Source organism: Camelus ferus, chromosome 12 (assembly GCF_009834535.1).
Source record: "Camelus ferus isolate YT-003-E chromosome 12, BCGSAC_Cfer_1.0, whole genome shotgun sequence".
Classification (NCBI taxonomy): Eukaryota; Metazoa; Chordata; class Mammalia; order Artiodactyla; family Camelidae; genus Camelus; species Camelus ferus.
In genome coordinates, this window is record NC_045707.1 from 19267227 (window position 1) to 19286875 (window position 19649).

General features: G+C 37.0%; 3 protein-coding genes across 3 annotated transcripts; all 3 read left to right on the plus strand.

Annotated features, from left to right (window-relative positions):
- Window positions 1–4345: 4345 nt before the first annotated feature.
- Window positions 4346–5293, plus strand: LOC102509497 (olfactory receptor 12). The gene has a single exon (XM_006192309.2). The coding sequence runs from the start codon at window positions 4346–4348 to the stop codon at window positions 5291–5293; it is 948 nt and encodes a 315-aa protein (XP_006192371.2).
- Window positions 5294–11429: 6136 nt separating this feature from the next.
- Window positions 11430–12371, plus strand: LOC102523915 (olfactory receptor 10C1). Its single transcript, XM_006195495.3, has one exon. It carries the CDS (start codon window positions 11430–11432, stop codon window positions 12369–12371), a length of 942 nt encoding a protein of 313 aa, XP_006195557.3.
- Window positions 12372–17467: 5096 nt separating this feature from the next.
- Window positions 17468–18439, plus strand: LOC102524170 (olfactory receptor 6C74-like). The gene is given in 1 exon segment (XM_014568380.2): window positions 17468–18439. A coding segment is annotated over 1 exon segment (936 nt). The 5' UTR covers window positions 17468–17503.
- Window positions 18440–19649: the final 1210 nt, after the last annotated feature.

Sequence of the window (19649 nt, forward strand, 5' to 3'; positions counted from 1 at the left end):
CTTTTAGAAATAGTATTGTTCTTTGAACCTTGTAAGATTATACATACCTGTCAGTTGTTCTTATATATAAACAAATGATCTGGAATGTAACAGAATTTTTCCAGATAATATTGTATCAGTTGACAGATGAGAAATAGAGGGCACTATTATTTTATTGATATTTAAATTATATACTCTGTGCACATATGTAGAAAAATAGTTTAGTATTTTAATTCTTAGAACTCATTATGAGAATCATATATTTCTCTATACTGCCTTGTATTTTCTATTGCATTTTAAATGTGTCATATCTATTTATTTTTGCTTCTTGCACTGGCCAGTGAGTGTCTCCTTAACAAAGACTATATCCTATTTTCAGAGAGTCTTTCCAAGGGCTTAGAGTCTCATTTTGACTAAAAAATTTTATTTCTTTTAAAAAGCTAAAATTAGTAAGAAAAAGAGTTTATAAAATGTGAACAAATAGATTTTAAAAATAAATAGAATGGTATGATCCAGGCAAGGATTTGTGGAACCAGTGAGGATTCCGGGAGGGTGCAGGCTCCAGAAGCAAATGCTAGATGCAGCTGCAGTTTGCTGCCATCTAGTGGCTGTTGTCCACTCCAAGTCTAAGTTGCAAAGACTAGATACTGTGATAGAATGGAACTTCCAGGACAATGAAAGAATTCCAGTTATTTCCTAGTTACCTGGTTTCCATCCCCATCATATGATCTTGAGGAGGGGAGCTTGATTGAAAATAACCAGAACCATGCAAAGTTCCCCAGTACCGCCCTGTATCCTGAGATGAAGTTGTCTCTGGCATCGCTGACCCTGTCTTCCCTCCCTATCGTTTGTCATTAAGGATGATATTGCCTATAGGTTTTTCAAAGATGCCCTTTATCAGGGTGAGGAAAGGTGCTGAGAGTTACCAGGAATGAATGTCTGGTTTTATGTAGGCATAGTTTCCTTTTTACCTTGTTAATATAGTAAATTGCCTTATTTGGGGGCATGCGACCAGCTTTGCCTTCCTGGGATGACACCTACTTGGTCATAGTGTATTATCCTTTCTCTTTTGACTCTCTTTGATTTATCATAAGTGATTGGGGTGTCTATCATTCATAGACCAGGAAAAAATCCTTGTTTCCTTTCCAAAAATCACTGCAGCAGAGAAGATAAGAGACTTAAATATGTTTGACACTCTGTATTGGGGAGAGCACTTATAAGTGCTGGCAGAGTTAATTGCTACAGAATTTTAAATTAGTTGGTAGCTATTATAAGGTATTTTATAAAATATGTTTTTTCTAGTACACACAACAAATTTATAAAAGGAATAATAAAACAAATATAATACTACTAATGGACCAAGTATTATGCTATTAGTTGACTGAGTGAAGCATATTAAAAAATACTTTGCCAACTTGAAGGGTTAAAAAAAGCCACATATGCTTTTTGTTTTCATTGTCCAATTATTCTTGACTTAGTATGCGTTTAACTTGTCATTTTTATATCTAACAGTTTTACATTAGAAACTTTTTAGTTTGACATAAAATTGAAAACTTATCCATCATATAAATGCACAAAATTTTATTTGCAATTATTTGGTATCATAAAATCTCAGAAGTTTCCTCAAATATTCTAGATCAAGACTTCATCATACATAAAAAATATATTCTCTACATTTATTCCAGTCTTTAAAAGGTCTTTTAGCACCCAAGATAAAACTACATGTTTAAAATGGAAATATAAAGAAACTAAAGGAATGTCCTGGAATTGGGGGTGAGCCTGGTTTATATGAGAAGCATTTAGTGATCTAGTTTTAGTATCCGTTGGCATTAGAAAAATAAGAAAAGAGTTATACATATTGCATATTTGTGTTGAATAAAAGAAATTCCTGGAAGTGTGCTATTTGTAAAACAATGCAATGAAGGGTGGAAAAATATCTTTTCAGAAGAATATTTATAATTAATAATGACTTTGATTAACTTTATTCTGTCAGGAAGCAATAAGAAGACCAAATTCAGTGGTCCTCAAAATTCTATGTAGGGACTGACTTCAGTAGAGTCAGTTGGGAATCTTAAAAAATAAATGAATGCTCCATGCACTCATCTCACTAATAGACAGTTTTCAATATTGAGACTAATTAAGAATGAGGTGTGATCCAAGAATCAGTATTAACAGTGAAGCAAAACAAAATCTCCCCAGCTGATTCTGAGGTACGGGGAAGTTTGGCAAACACTGACCTAATTGACCTCCAGGGCCCGTTTTACTTTCAAAAAGACCACACATTTATATACATATATCTCACTTATTTTCTTGGTTTTAAGAATAACTATATGGCTAGATCAAAGGATTTAGAACTTTTAGTAGGTAATAGGTGGGAGGAATTTTCAGTTCAGTCTTTGCATAATATAAAGTGTAGGACTATTTCTTGATGCCAAACTGAAGACTCAGTCCAAGATTCTTTTTTTTTTTTTTTGGTTCTAATAAATAAAAACGAGATACATGAAACTTAAAAATAAATAGGTCTACTTATTGAGTGCACTCAGATAGTTGAATATATACCGTTAAGCATGGCTGCAATTAGCTGCTTTTTCATCAAAGCTTCCTTTAAAGGAACGATGAACTATTAAAAGTCTTCAGTGAGGCTTCTTTTGAAATCTGCTGGATCTCAAGTAAGATAACTGATTTTTAAAAATCACAACTTTTTCTGAGGATAGTTTTCTTAATTTAGCAAATTTTTCCTGTTCAATCTATTATTCATCTATTATTAATGAGCACTTTCTATTTCCAGGCTCAACATATTTTATGTATATACATCACTTAATTCAACCCTTTCAATACCTCCTGTGGGAATAGATGTTTTATGACGTATGTTGCTGTTGAGAAAACAGAGGTTAATGGGAATTTGAACAATTAGTCCAGTATTAGCCAGTGAATTGCAAGATATGGATTAAAACGTAGATTTATGTGAATTAAAATGCCACACTTTTAACTAATAAGACATTTTGACTTCATAAAAAAATAGTAACAGAGGCTAAGTCAGTTTCACTTTTTCTGACTTTATTGTACTTTTGATTTTATAAAAATTTCCAAATTAAAATGTGACTTCAAATATGATATTAACTTCCTTGAAGGGAAGAATTATTTTCTTGTTAGTTCAGAAATTAAAGATAGTAATGGAAATCAGATTTATAACATATTATTTCTTTTTTCCATTTGGATTTAATTTTTCAGTATCTATAAATTATTGATATTATCCACATACCTCTTTACTGTTTGATAGTCAGCATTGATAGTTATTTAAAAAAGCAAAAAGTCAAACCTATGCAATACAGATTTTTTTCTGCCCTATGATAGTATTTGTGTTAATGTCTTCTGTTTGATTAACAATGTATACAAAGAGAAAAAAAAACTTCTTAGGAAAGTTAATCTTGTATTTCAGGCATGAAGTTTGCTTCTACATAAGCGGAATAGTTCATATATCTAAGATGTTAATGCTTGAAAGCAAAAGGAAAAGAATGGGCTGGAGTCCACTGCCGAAAAGGGAGCAGAGCTACTGGTCATCAGTGAAGCAGTGTGTGGGGTAGGCGGTAGAGGCTGAAAGTGTGTGGTTAGTGTAGGCGGTTAGAGTTGATTTATCATTTCAGGTGACTTTCCTTAACACTGGTGCTTCATTCTAACTCATGAAACAGTAACCCATGCTTCCTGGTGTCTTTTACAGAGTAGAATGTTTTAAGACAGCCAAATTAACTGCATCTCTGAGCAAGAAAAGGAATTGATCCAAGTTTTCACTTGCTATCCATTTGTAGGATGGATAACCTGAAAGTAATTTTTTAGGTTTTTGTTTGCTTGATGGTTTATTTAATATTTATTTTGCATTTAAGACGTTCTGGTAACGCAGATACCGCTTTTCATACTCAGTTTCGTGTTATTCTCACAAGAATCCTATAAAGCAGGTATTATTAGCACTTCTCATTTGACAGAAGACGACTTCAATGCAGTGAAAATGCAGGTGGTGATCTTGGATCCGTTTAAACTCAAAGAGGTAAAATTTGGACTCACTCCATCTGATCCAAAGCTCTGAACAAATGACATAAAATGACTGAGAACATCACTCTTTCAGACATTCTTTTCCCATCCACAGTTCCCATATCATATTGACATTAAATATATTAGAACAAAATATATATAGTATCTTCTGGTACTGGTACTTCCAAAAGTAAAGCTGTTCTGTGGGATTGTGTTGCCAGGAGAACCTCACTTTCTATTAGCATTTTTTTCCTCACTGGGAGCTTCAAGAGCCAAAAGCTGACAAGGCTTTCCATAGGGTTCATGATCATCCACTCATTTTCTCAGACAGGTCTCAGCAATGAAGAGTGAGCTGAATAGAAATTACTCAGAGCTGACTGAGTTTATCCTGCTGGGATTCAGAACATCTCCAGAAGTACAGATTCTCTTATTCTTACTTTTCTTGCTTATCTACATGGTCATTGTGGTGGGAAATATCAGCCTGTTAGTTGTCATTAAAACAGACTCCAGACTTCATACACCGATGTATTTCTTTCTCAGGAATTTGTCCTATTTAGATCTCTGCTACTCCACTGTCATTGCTCCCAAAACTCTGGCTACTTTCTTGTCCAAGGACAAGAGAATTTCTTACAATGGCTGTGCCACGCAGTTCTTTTTCTTTGCTCTCTTTGTGGGGACTGAAGGCTTTCTTCTGGCGGTGATGGCGTACGATCGCTTCTCAGCCATTTGCTCGCCTTTCCTCTATACTGTCCGTATGTCTCAGGAGGCTTGTGTTCACCTGGTGAGTGGCTCCTACATTTGCGGCTGCATCAACTCCATGATACAAACAGGTTTCACCTTCAGTTTGCGTTTCTGTGGAGAAAACAGACTGGACCACTTTTTCTGTGATGTCCCAGCCCTGATCAAGATCTCTTGTGTTGACACCTTTGTGAACGAGATTGTACTATTTATTCTGTCTGCTTTCATCATCGTCACCACCACAACTGTCATTCTGGTTTCCTACGTGTATATCCTCTCCACTGTCCTAAAGATCCCCTCAACCCATGGCAGGAACAAGACCTTCTCCACCTGTAGCTCTCACATCACTGTGGTGAGTTTATTCTATGGGACTGTGTTCTTCATGTATGCCCAACCCGGGGCCATCTCCTCACCAGAGAAAAGCAAGGTTATAGCTGTGTTCTATACTCTTATCATCCCTATGCTGAATCCTCTGATTTATAGTCTAAGGAATAGGGAGGTGAAAAATGCTGTGAAAAGGATACTGTTGAGAAAAATATCTTTTCATTGAGCTCCAACCAGCTATAAAACTGTAGACTAGGCTAAAATCAATATATTTATGGACTAGTTTCAACTAAAGTCATCTAAATTTTTGAAGATTAAATGTTATTTTATTTTTAACATCAATAGTCTTTTTAAAACGAGCTTAAAAACAGGTGTAGATTTTTCATAGTTCTACATAATTATTTTATGGTGTGATATCTATTTGTTACATAGGTTTGTTAATGTTTTGTTTTGCTTAAGCATATTCAAAATCACAACTTGTGAATAAGTACTAGAAAATGAATAAACACATATGTGCTAATATATCTGAAAACATATATGAATATAAGTGAATATCTATAGATCCATGTATACATTTGGAGAGAGAGAAAGACAGAGACACTATTGAAATTTCTGTGCTCTTTGTTTTCTTCAAAACGTAGTCAAGTTTGCCATTGTCTAATCTTTGTAAATGAGAATTGGAAATGCTATAGTAATATGCATTATTGGCTTTGCTCAAATAGAAATACAAAGAGGTAGTATAAAGAATTATACCCATAATATCCTTAAATCTTGCAAACATTAATGATTTCATCAAGGAGCAAAAAATAAAAATTAAAGAAATAAATGTGATATGGATGCTGTGAAACTATCTTGTAAGTGGAGTCTTAATAATAAGAGTTTGATCATCTATCCAATATTACTTGTGCTTATTGGTCTCATTACTTTCTACCTTGTATCATTTTTATAACTTACATATTGATTGAAAATCCTTATTTTCCTCTAGATGTGAAAAAATATTGCCATAGAGTGACATAAACAACCTTGTAATAATGTAATCCTTTTGATGTCTATGGTTATCTATACTTTTAATTTTTAATTCTTAGAATTTTATTCTTTTTTTGTTCCTTAATTAAATTTGCCAAGGATCTGACCTCGTATGATTAGAATTTTGAGATCCACGTCATTATTTTAAAGTAGTTTATGATGTGATATCTGAGTGTTACATAGGTTTGCTGTTGTGGTTTTGTTTTGCTTAGATGTATTCAAAATTGCAATTCATAAACACTGTGCTATTAGAATAATACATAAATACAACCATTACATTCATTAATCAATATCTGTGTGTTTATTTGTATATTTACATAATTATTTAAATTTATTTACCTAAGATCTGGTTTTGTTAACCTCTTGTTTGTGAATTTATATGTTGACTACTTGGTTGCTTTCTTTTCTGTTTTTGCTTTAATGAATTATGCTGAAAACTTTTGCACTTTAACTTGTTTTTGCTTCTATTATTTTATAAATGCCTTTTCTTTTCATTTTTACTGTTATCTTTCATCTAAGGATTATTTAGCTGAAGTTTCTTATTTCAGTATAGCAGATTTATTTAGAGAGTATCTTTTTTATTGTTGATTTCTAGTTGTATTATCTTAAGTTCAGTAGATTTCAACTCAAAAAACCTTTTTGATGGAATCTCTATAGTCATAATATTTGCTTGATTAGTTTATTATATTTTTTAGGAATATAATGCTTTCCAATTTAAGTAAAGTATATCTGTTCTCTTACGTATTATAAAATAGTATCTTACATGTATTAAAAAATAATAAAATTATGTGGTAGAAAAGTATTGTTCCAAGATTACAAAGAGGAAAGGAGTGACATCCTCGAGATGACCAAATAAGACATCTCCCTCTCACGTTCCTTTTGAACCACAATAATTTGTCGTCCATCCGTGGGCAGAAGTCCTTTTGTGGGAGCTTTGGGATTGAGGTAGGAGATTGTGCAGCCCCAGGACAGTCCAATAAGGAGAGGAGCCATTTTTAGATTGCAGGCCTCCATCCAAGTGGCTAACTCATTTATGCCCCAGAAACATCTCCATCACCCTGAGGACTCAAATACAGCTCCATCGAGCTTGGCTCTGTCCCCAGCACCATGCACCACGGGACTGGGGGGGAATCGTGCCCATCCTTGGGTCAGGTAATAGGCATACAGTCCTCAGTCCTGGATGTGGACCCTGCACCGATCTGTGGACCAGCTCCAGCCCCCCTCAGCCACAGTCTGGGAGCCTGGAAGGTATGTCCCCCAGACTCGGTCAGGCTGTAGATTCCGAAATTGCCCTGTAACTGGACTCTAACTCATCCCAGCAATAGTCCATAAACAGTCCTGCTGACCCAGAAGACACTTCTGTCTGCACCCCCAGGGATCCTGAAAGGGTCTGATATTTGGATCCAGGCCCCTCACAGCCACAGTCTGTCAGCAGTCCTGAAGGTCCAAGGACCCAGTAAGCGACACTCCTGTCCATCTATGTACCTGTTACTAGGCTGCTGACCAAGCATCCAAATATGGATCCTGGAGTGAATCCTTGTCCCATTGCCACCCTTCTGAACAGGCTACTGGAGGAAGTCCCATTCACCTAAGGACCAGGCAGTATTGATGCCTGCTTAAACTCCTGGTAACATGCATGCCATTCACAGACCCCACTGCAGAACCTTAAACTCACTCCAAACCAGTATGACTGCGATTCTGGAGGTAGTTCCATCAGCTCAGGGAACCCACAGGGGAAGAACTTTACCTGCAAAAACCAGCCTGTAAAGACTTAATGAGGTGTTTGCTCCTTCAAATGCACAGACATCTATTCAAGGCTACATGGATCACAAAGAGTCAGATATATATGATACTAAGAAAAGAAACTAATAAAGCAAGGAAAAAGCACTAGGCTAGGGCCTTTATTGGGTTCTCTCTGAGAAAGGCAAGGTAGAGCAGGGTGAACAGTTTAAGATTGGCTACTTTGACTAATGTCAGTGAGTTTTAGGCTATAGGGGTTATATCTGGTTGCCTGGCCCTGGGATGATTATGGCAGAGGAATATTGTCTGCCAGGGCGTGTGGGCCAGATAGAGGGGAGTTGGCTCTGGATTGGTTAGTTTAACCAAGAAGGTGAACAATCTGTTCACTAAAAACTATAGCATTGATAAAAGAAATTGAAGAATAATGGAAAGATTATCTTGCTTACATGAATTGGAAGAATTAATACTGTTAAAATGTTCATAATCTCCAAAGACATCTATAGATCCAGTGTGATCTCTATCAAAATTCCAAGGGCATTTTTTCACAAAAATAGGAAAACAGCAATTCTAAAATTTGTATGGAACCGCCAAAGACCAGATAAAGCCAAAGCAATCTTAAGAAAGAAGAAAGGTAGAGGCATCGCACTTCCTGTTTCCAAACTATGCTACAAAGCTGTGGTAATCAGAACAGTAAGATACTGGTATAAAAAATAGATACATGGACCAGTGAAACAACGTTGAGAGCCCAGAAAAAAACCCATGCATGTTTTTGTCAATTAATAGTTGACAAGGGATCCTAGAATATTTAATGAAAAAGGAATAGTCTTTTCAATAAACAGTGCTGGGAAAACTGGATATTCATAGGCAAAAAAATAAACCTGGATCCCAATCTTAAACCACTCACAAAAATTAACTCAAAATGGATTAAGCACTTAAATATAAGACATGAAACTGTAGAACTCCTAGAAGAAAACGTGAAGAAAAAACTCCCTGATATTGCTCTTGGCAATGTCGAATATGACACCAAAAGCATAAGCAACAAAAGCAAAAATAAACAAGTGGGAATGCATCAAACTAAAAATCTTCCACACAGCAAAGAAATAATCAACAAAATAAGGAAGCAACCTACAGAATGGGAAAAGACATTTGCAAACTTCTTATTATATAAGGAGTTAATAGCCAAAATTATAAGGAATTCATAGAACTCAGTAACAGAAAAACAAAACAAAACAAATTATATGATTGAAAATGGGCAGATGATCTGAATAGACATTTTTCCGAAGAATGTCTACTAATGGATAACAGGTATATAAAAAGATGCTCTACAACAATAGCCACAAGGAAATGCAAATACAATGAAATATCCCCACACCCATGAGAATGGCTTCTATGAACATGACAGGTGATAACAGGTGTTGGCAAGGACAAGGAGAAAAGAGAAGCCCTGGGCATTGTTGGTGGGAATGTAGATTGGAACCACCACTATAGAAAACACTTTGGAGGCTCCTCAAACGATAAAAAAAAATAGAACTACTAGAATTCCAGATCTAAGATCCAAAATAAACTGCTTTTTTGCCTCTTTATAGTTCTTGTCCTATCAATTGACAAGAGGAAGGTGCAAACAATACTTATTACTTCATTGGTTTCTTCCCACATGTATTTACCTGGCCACCTACGGAAGCCTAAAACTGCTTTTCTTTTCCTGTCATTTCTTTACAAATGTATTGTTCTTTGTTGAAGACACCACATGAGCTGAAATTCCAGTTTCATGCCATTGTGATCAGAAAAGACACTTGAAATAATTTCTTTCTTGTTAAATTTGTTGAAGCTATGATTTCTGATGTTACTATTATAATTGTTTGGGGGCACCATAAACAGCAGCTGTATAAGAGGGCAAACTTAAGAAATGTGAACTGTAACTACCCCACTGACTGGCCATCCTCTCCTCTCCACAGGCCTCCCAAGGCACAACAATATTGAAATTAGGCCAACTAAAACTCTAAAATTAAGGTTGTATTACTCTATTTTCAAACTATATGTACAGGGGAGATGGGGAGGGACTTAGCTTTAGATGACTCCTTCACAATAGCTATTAAATACGCTCCTGTTCCTCCATCTTGAAAACATACTGAAGAACAATCATAAATAACCTTGTCTTATCCTCTGTTTTTCCCTAGGTCACCCTCTCTGTCTCCTCCTCTTCATGGCCAAATGTTTCCATCCTGTTATTTCCATTGTTTTTTCCTTTCTTCACTTCTTTATTCATAAATAACGTGAATCTGGTTTGTCCTCTTGCCATTCTTTCAAAATTATTCTTTTCTGAAGTTGTCAATGGCCAATGTGTAGCTTAAAATTAACAGGTAGCTCAAAGCTATTGAGTAGAATTCACTGTAGAATTCAGGATGCCTGTTAAAGTGAATGTTCTCTGTGGCTTTATGGAGTCTACTCTGTGTCCTGCGCTAGGTCTATTGTCATCAGGAAGACCTGAGCTGTCACTGTCCAGCTGAGACACTTAAGACAATTACTAGGCAAATATACATAAAGTTCAATAATTATTTAAATTACATACTGGAAATCCGTTCAAATGGTTGCTTCCTTAATTTTGTTGATTATTTCTTTGCTGTGTGGAAGATTTAAAAATCTCATGCATTCCAACTTGTTTATTTTTGCTTTTGTTGCTTTTAGTTTTACACATTAAAATTTAAGTGATGTAACTAACACCAATGGATTACCTCTGGAAAATGTATTCAAATAATGAAATCCAAATTTACATTAACATTAGTCACTGCTGTTTTTGAACAAATTCCCCTTGAGACAAATATAATTGCACTGTGCAGTGGTGCAACCCCTATGGTCTCCGGTCACAGTAGAAATACTTCCTGTTCTGTTACTGTATTGTAATTTGCAGCTGTAGGATGTCTACAAGCCCAACAAGGAACAGAAAGCTTGCCTTGTGGTTCTAGGTATGTCCTCCCATTCAAAATTGTCTGCAAAATTACACTGAGGTTGTAGAAAGTAGATTCTGTTAGTTTTGGTTTCCAAGATTTTAGCTGCGTAAATATGGTCTTACTTTTGTCAAATCAAAATGAGTAAAAATACGTAAGAACAAGAATAGATAAATGGCTAGAAAATTTCCCTTTCAAGCCCTTAAGTGCGGCTCTAAGGGAAAACTGTGGAATCCAGAGGGACGGGGTATAGCACCTTTGTGTTTAACTCTTCTCACTTAGGTTTCATGTGGCTCCTTTACGACTGAAACGCCTTCGTACATATTACTCACATCACAGTCTGTGTATATGAGTAGAATATCAAGATAAAAACAAAAATCAGATTATGTAAATTAACGCCATTGTTTTCTCTGTTTCTCTGAAAATCCAGAACTCAAGGTCAGGTAGAAGTTTTGCATGCAGTTTAATTGGGCAGTTATTTCCAAAGCTGTAGCAAAAGGAATCCAAGTGTGTAGGTCGCACGTCAGACCTCTGATCCGAGGAACGCTCCCTTCTCTGAGTCGGATGGAGACCTGCGCCAGGTGACGGGATTCCTTTAGGCATTAGCTGCCCTCTCTGTTGTCGCCACAGATGCCTGGCTCTGAGCCGATTATGAGTGGAAACCGGTCCCTCTGCACCACGTTCACGTTTGTGGCGTTTTCCTCCCTGGAAGAGTTACAGCCTGTGCTCTTTGTTGTGTTCCTAACCATTTACTTGTTCACGGTGGGAGGGAACCTCCTCATCATCTGCTTGATCGGGGCCACCCCTTCCCTGCACACGCCCATGTATTTCTTCCTGGTCAACGTCTCCTTTCTGGAGCTGTGCTACATCACCAGCGTGGGGCCTCAGATGCTGGTGCACCTGCTGGTGGAGACCAAGACCATCAGTGTGGGAGGCTGTGCAGCTCAGATGTACGTATTTACCATCCTGGGACTGACAGAGTGCTGCCTGCTAGCAGCCATGGCTTATGACCGCTTTGTAGCCATCTGTCACCCGCTGCATTACACTCTGCTGATGGGCCCTCCCGTGTGCCTGAAATTGGCCGCAGCATCGTGGACCACCGGGGTCGTGGTGGAGTCAGCCCAGACCACGTGGCTCTTCACTCTGCCCTTCTGCGGAACAGGAGAGATTCAGCACTTTCTTTGCGACATCATGCCTGTCGTGAAACTGGCTTGTGTTGACACGTCCCACAATGAGATTGTGCTGTTTGCTGTGTCCGCGCTCTTCGTCATGAGTCCCTGCCTGCTCACCCTGTGCTCCTACGCGCGCGTTCTGCTGACCATCTTGGGAATCCCTTCGGCCGCCGGCAGACGCAAAGCTTCCTCCACTTGCTCCTCTCACGTCCTGGTTGTTTCTCTCTTCTATGGCACCGCCCTGTTCGCGTGCCTCCAGCCGAAGGCTGCGCACTCTCCGCAAACAGACAAAGCCGCTGCGCTCATGTACACGGTGGTCACGCCCGCTCTGAATCCCGTCATCTACACCTTGAGGAACCAGGACGTGAAGGAAGCCTTTCAGAGACTAACACGAAGGAGCCCTTTCAGACAAATGGCCTGAACCTCACACTACCGCACAGAGAGGTCACCCAGGTGTCTGATCGCCCTGCCAACACGGTGCGTCATTCACGTACTTACAGGATGGCGACCAAGAGACCCTTGGATCTGTTCCATGTTTCTCAATGTTTTTAAATAAAAAGAACTACAGGATTATTAAAATATTTATCATTTGTTCAATCAACAATATTCAAAAAAATATTCAATCAACAAACTTACTGAGTATTCCTGTGTCCTGGACACCATTCATTTTTCCCTTCCACAGTGGTAGTAGGATTAAGCCTAGTTTGTTTGTCCATTTGACTAAGGACAATGAAATGTTCTTCCTGTGGAAAAAAATAAAAATGAATACCAAGTAATTAATACATTTTAATGTCAATATAAGCTGCTAGAATTTAAGTTCTTAAGGGGAGTGCACTCCCTTAATTATTCTGCCTCTATACACCTAAATAATCAGGCATCTTAAACATCAACTCCTAGTAAATACTGATGAGTGATGTCCACTGTGACACAACTCTTAAGTATTTAACTTGTAAATCCAGTGAGGAACCCTGCCTCTTTTTTCTTTTCCAGTTTTACTGAGATATAACTGACATTCAGCACTGTATAAGGTTTCAGGTGTACAGCATAAAGATTTGACGTACATGCATCATGGGATGATGATTACAACAAATTTAGTGAACATCCATCATCTCATACAATTAGATAACTAAAGAAATAGATAATATATTTTTCCTGTGATGAGAACTCTTAGGATTTAATCTATTAACAATTTTCATGTATAATGTACAGCAGTTAATTATATTTGTCATGTGTACATTTCCTCCGAACCCTGGTTCTTTATCCAAAAGTAGATTCTTCCTTTGCTCTTATGACTTACTTTTTCACTTTTTATAGGAGTGAAGTTTTAGAGAAAAAAATTTATATTTACTGGCCAATGATAAAAATATGACACTCTTATTCAAAGTTTTTTTCTTATTTATCTAGTTTTTAAATTGTGGTTGTTTTTGTCCTCAGTCTTCTTGTCTTTCTCTGCATTGAATGCACAGTATATTGCTTTGTTCAATCTATCATTTCAGTCACATTATCACCAGGCTCCTAAGTTTCAGGGCAGTGATGGTCAGAATTTGGATTATTTATCAGTAGAATTACAACTGGAAAGAACTCAGAGACTAAACATCACTGCAAGTAGAAGCTGAGCAGATATATTTATTTCCTGTAAGTGAACCACACAAATGTGTTTTCTCTCCTGTTGAGAAGTGGGTGTTTGTGATCACACATGGGACACTGTGATGACCTGGAATGAGAGATACCTCACACGAGTAGGACTGGAGGCTGTCCAGGCACCACCTGTGTGAGAGCAGAGCCCCACCCCATCCAGAGCTATCCCTCGGTCATGTGGGCTCTGAGACACGTGACAAATACTTCACATGTGTGGGTGCACACATACACAGACACACATACACACACACACCCCAATCCAGCAGCTGCTGGGCATCACAGAGGGTCTGATCTCTTCACTTGTTTTGCCCTCATTTTCAAACAAGCACTCACTGCTCTGCAAAACCACTTAGAGACTTGCTGTTGCTGCTTATCACCAACTAGTAAGAAATCCACACTTGTGCCAGAAGTAGTTTCTGGATGTTCTCAACCTCCAGTTCTCCAGGATTCCAGAGTGATGCTGACTTCCCAGGAAAAGAGATGGAATCGATCTCTTTACCAAACCTGTGTGCTGTTTTATTGCTTGAGCTTCAAAGCAGTTCCTTCCCAAGGTAAAAGTTTAGGACTATTTTCCACACATATCACTAGAGATCTGTCAATACTGACTGTTGGTTTAGAAGAATAAGGAAGAGTTCCAAAAAAGCAACCTCAAACATGCCAAATTGTATAACGTATGGCAGGGAAAAGATGTGCACAGATCTTGAGTTAAGTAACAAAAGTCATGGACACCAGTGAGATGCTTTCCAGTGCACGCCCACTCCTGGGAGACACGCCCACTGCTGGGAGACACGCCCAGCACAGCTCCCCAGGTTAAGACTACTTGACATGACTTCCAGGCCCACGCGGATTTTCAGTATCAGAAATCTCCAGTAGTCAGTACCTCCACCGACCTCCAAAATGATAAAACCTGATATGACATTTATCACTATAAATTTTTTAAGATATTAGAGCATTTAAAAAATCATGTACTAAAAGTTGATATTATATTCACTGGAACTATGCTTTTAAACATGTGACCGGTCTGGAGTGGGGCTTTTTTCACTTGTTTAGCAATTTCAGGAGAGGATACAGCTGAAGGAGAGGCACTTTAAATTCTTAAGAAGACTGAAAATGAGCCAATAAGAACTGGGTTTTCTAAAAAGGTGGAAAATCACCCCAGCCATCTCCATGCATCCACCTGCATGTAAGTGTGACTTTAAGGGAAAAAATACTGAAAAATACCCTTTGTTTGTTGGCCTCCAATGTTTGTGACGAGGTTAGAAATTGTTTAAGTAAATGTTCCTCAATATTCATAGTATGTGGTAAGTCTTTTTTCTCTAGCTATGTTAAATATTTTCTCATTATTTTGATGTTTAGCAGTGGGATTATATGCTTAGGCATTTTATCACACTTGGGAGTTACCTTGCCTTCTTGATTCTGTAAATTTATGGCATTCTTCAAATGTAGGAACTTTGCAGTCACTGATTATTCAAAATTTTTATATTCATGTATCTTGATTGCAGTTTTATGCCCAGGGCATAGAAGCATGCTTGACACGTTTCAAGCACATGACAAACATGTATTCAAGGATGGAAGAAAGGAATTAACAAATAAATGAAGGTAAATGGGATGCGTGGTGACTTCAATATAGTATATTTTGTGCAAGGAAGATCTCCTGAGAACTAAGGAGAGATGCCTCTACACTTTGGCATCTCTTACATAATAAACAAACCAAAGATCCTCAGGGAAGTACTGCCTCTGAACCTGAATTTTTTGGAGAGATTTGCATACTGCTTAGGGCATCCCCTGGAAACAAGCAACCGTAATCACTTGCTATGATAAACGGTTGCTAAAATTAATTACTGTGTTGTATTAACTTAAAAATATAGTAAATATGAAGAACAAAAGAGATACCTGGATATTCTAAATTGCTGATCTGAGCTACAAACAGCTAAGCACAAAATGCTCACAGTGTTAAACTTATTTTAAAAATTACCTATTTCAGTGTGATACCTGGGAAGGAGGGAAAAAAATCTGAGTGCTTCGTCCTGCAGCAGAGATATAAGGAACGTAAACATCAACAGACAAAATTCTTTGCCTAAGTAATTGTGTTTATATACCTTTAAGAGTAACAGTGTGTAAATTTTAGTGTATTTTGCAGGTGATTTATACATCTGAATATTATTGAAAATAAATCACCTTAACATTCTGAGAGTATTTTATGTTAGTAGATTTAAATTTAATCCTTCTAACTTGATTGTAATTGTGGAAGACCTGAAATTGATTTATCAAATGTCACCAGTTTTGAATAAAATTTTTTTCATGATTTTGAAAGGAGGTAAAATTTCCTTTCAATTTTTAATGTAAATACTCGCTGCTAAATTTTTATTATTTCACGAGTTTTCATTCTTATGCACCTTTGTTCACTTGTTTCTCTTACCTATTCTGCTTCCTAGTCTGTCTCACATGCCCAGTTGAGGATCCACCCTCTCGTTTAACATTCCTTCTTGTAAATCTCTCCCCACTGCCCCAAGCCCCAGAGAAACCTCCTCTCCTAGCCTCCAATGCCATAGGGTAAAAATGACTCTTATTTACCCTTAAGTTAATGGAACACAGTACTTTGCTATAGTCACATGTGCATCCTGCCTCCTCAATACGTTGGTAAACTGCAGGAGTCGGGGGCACTGTCTAACACAGTACAATGCATTCTCCATGGACCTATAAAAATTGTTTAATAAGTGTTTGCTATTGATAATGAAGTCACCAAAGAAGCGTAATTGATGATGAAGTCATCAAAGAAGAAACTGGCCCTCAAGGGATGAAATGTTTATCCCTAGGAGTTTTTCATATTTAGCATAATAAGAGCTTATAAAACTCTCAACCACATTATCAACTTCATTGCAGGCAGCTTGGCTTCTGACTTACCGTATTATATTAAGACAGTCAGTATCACCTGTAAGTGTCTGAACACCTGCCTAGTCACTGATTATCAGAGTCACATTTACTAGAGTTTCTCCTGTGTTCTCCTAGGTAGAGGTAAATGACAATTTTGCTGTCTCGGTCTATGTATCAGTTAAGAAGCCAAGAGCTAAACAGAAGTCACTGTCTCATCTGAATTCAAATTCAGTCTTAATGGTAGGTTTTTCTCTTTATCATCTTCCTTTACTATCTATCTATCCTCTATTGTACTTTATTTCATTTTCCCCTCTCTCTGAACCTTATTCACTTCGTTTGCATTTCATCGTATTATTCTCTTTCCATTTTCAGAACTATAACCAGAAGAAACACCAAATCTGTTTAATTTTGTTCAAATCAGGTTTACTACGTGATCAGATAGGTGTAGTATTGGAAGAGGAGATGGTAAAAGAGAAGAGAGAACTAAGACGAAGAGCGTTGGTTAGCTGAGTAGATGTGGCAAAAGGCCAAACAACTCAAGAGGTGTCGACACTATTGTACTGAATTACTTCCACTGTGTAGCTTAAACCTAAAGCTGGATTTCTGTTCTCAGCCATCATACACCGCTTCCTTCTCTATTGCCCTCATAGTCAGCTCCTTGAGGTGATATTTATATGGTCAGCAGTCAGGCTGAGTGTAGATAATATGACATTTTTGCCCTTACATACTGAGGAAAGAAGAAATCAATTTTTTTCACATGCATGTTCTTCTCTTCATTTCATTATGATAAATATAACTAAACCAGAATAGAACAATGACTTATAAGATACCCTTCTATTTCATCAGATTTGTACAACATATTTGCTTTTTCTCAAAAGTAACAGCTTTTGCTAGCGTTTATCTTACATGAATCACATCCCAAAAAGCGTTCCTTTAGCAATGACTAATATTTTGATATAGTTATCTTCATGTTTTACCAGTCCCTTTACATAATTTTTTCTCAATATTTTTAGCAGAGCAGAAGCAGAGCAGAAGGCAAGGATGGAAAACCATACAACAGTGACAGTGTTTATCTTAGTAGGATTGACAGAGGACCCCAGATTGAAGATTGCGCTCTGTGTCTTCCTGCTTCTCACCTACTTGTAAAGCATCTCAGGCAACTTGATGATCATCACCCTCACTAAGCTGGATTCTCATCTCAAGACCCCGATGTATTTCTTTCTTCGCAACTTTTCTTTCTTAGAAATCTCTTACACAACAGTCTGTATCCCCAAATTGCTGGCTAGCATGGCAACTGGTGACAAAAGCATTTCCTATAACTGTTGTGCTGCTCAGTTATTTTTTGCCTTCCTTCTTGGTGCATCTGAATTTTATCTCCTGGCTGCCATGTCCTATGACCGCTATGTCGCCATCTGTAAGCCCCTGCACTACACAACCATCATGAGCAGCAAAATCTGTATCCAGCTGGTCCTTAGCTCCTGGATGGCTGGTTTCCTCATCATTTTTCCAGGACTCCTTTTAGGCTTAAGCCTGGATTTCTGTGACTCCAATGTCATTGATCATTTCTACTGCGACACCGCTCTTCTCCTGCAGATCTCTTGCACAGATACACATTTGTTGGAAATGATGAGTTTCATCTTAGCTTTGGTGACTCTCCTGGTCACTTTGGTATTAGTGATTCTATCGTACACTTATATTGCCCTGACGATTTTAAAAATTCCTTCTGCCAATCAGAGAAAAAAGGCTTTTTCCACTTGTTCTTCTCACATGATTGTCATCTCCCTCTCATACGGCAGCTGCATCTTCATGTACATTAAACCCTCGGTCAAACAGAGGATATCCTTAATGAAGGGTGTTGCAGTTCTCAACACCTCTGTCGCCCCACTGTTGAACCCCTTTATTTATACTCTAAGGAACCAGCAGGTGAAGCAAGCATTTAAGAACCTGCTACAAAGAGTTCTGTCTTTATCCAGGTAAAATCATGATGAAGTATATAAGGGAAATTGATTATTAAGGAAAATGGCAAAGGAAATGCTTGGATTGGGTCCTGATTTTCTGATGGCACTACTTTTGTCCTTTCACTTCTTTCTGCTGTGTCATGATATTTATATTCGCTGTTGTTTCCCAATGATGTCTTCCATTTCAAAATAGCAAAACTTTCTTTTCTTATTCCATTATAAACATTCTCCAATTTGATCCCTTTCTCTCTTCTTCACTCATTTAAGTGTAGTGAATATTTGAAAGTTTATTTTAATCAATTTTATGCATTATTTCATGGAGACTGAATTATTTCTATGTATGTGCAGTAAATTTTGTTCTCATATTTGATTTTTTAAAAAATTTTAGCAAGTTCAAAATGATTATCTGATATGGCTTCTTTGGAATTTGTTTATCACTGGCTTTTTGTCTTGATACACATTTTCTATTCTTTATAAATAAAGATATTCAAAGTGGGAAGTTAAGATTAAATAGCAATGCCATTTTTTGTCCTGAGAATTAAAAAAAAAATTCAAACTATGCTAGTGTTATAAAAAAAATCATATGGTATATTGTATTTTTGTTACATGCTATTCCATATAGGTAGGTAAATATTGAGTCATGAGGTGTAGTAAATCTAGGTAACTTTGATTAAGAATAAAATATGGCCAGAGAGGTCAATTTGATACTTTACCAGACATTTCCTATTCACCTTGGAACTAACTGTTTTTTAGAGTCTACATAATAACATAATCATATAAGAAATAATAATAATAATATAATCATAACCAGTTAATTTATTTTGAGATATTATAAGGCCAATGTGAAAGTATAAAATAACTGTGGATGAAATTATTAAATGCTAATTATTAATTCATTTATGTTACCGAATATACTTAGCATATACTATTAGGAAAAAAACAACAAAATAAACCACGTGAGTCCTTTTCTTTAGAAGCATGTAATCTAGTTGTAAATAAAAAATAGTCATAACAGAAACCAGAAAATCCAATAAAACTGTTTAATTCTACCAAGTAATAAGATTGTGATCATAGGCATGTAAGATTTAATTTAAAACAACTCCGGGTACAATTGAAGTCGTATATTTTAAAACTATTTAAAAATCAGGTCTCCATATGTAGCTGCCATTTTATAGAAAACACAGGTACAGATGATCGTGTTAAATAATGTCAGACGGATCCAAACTATT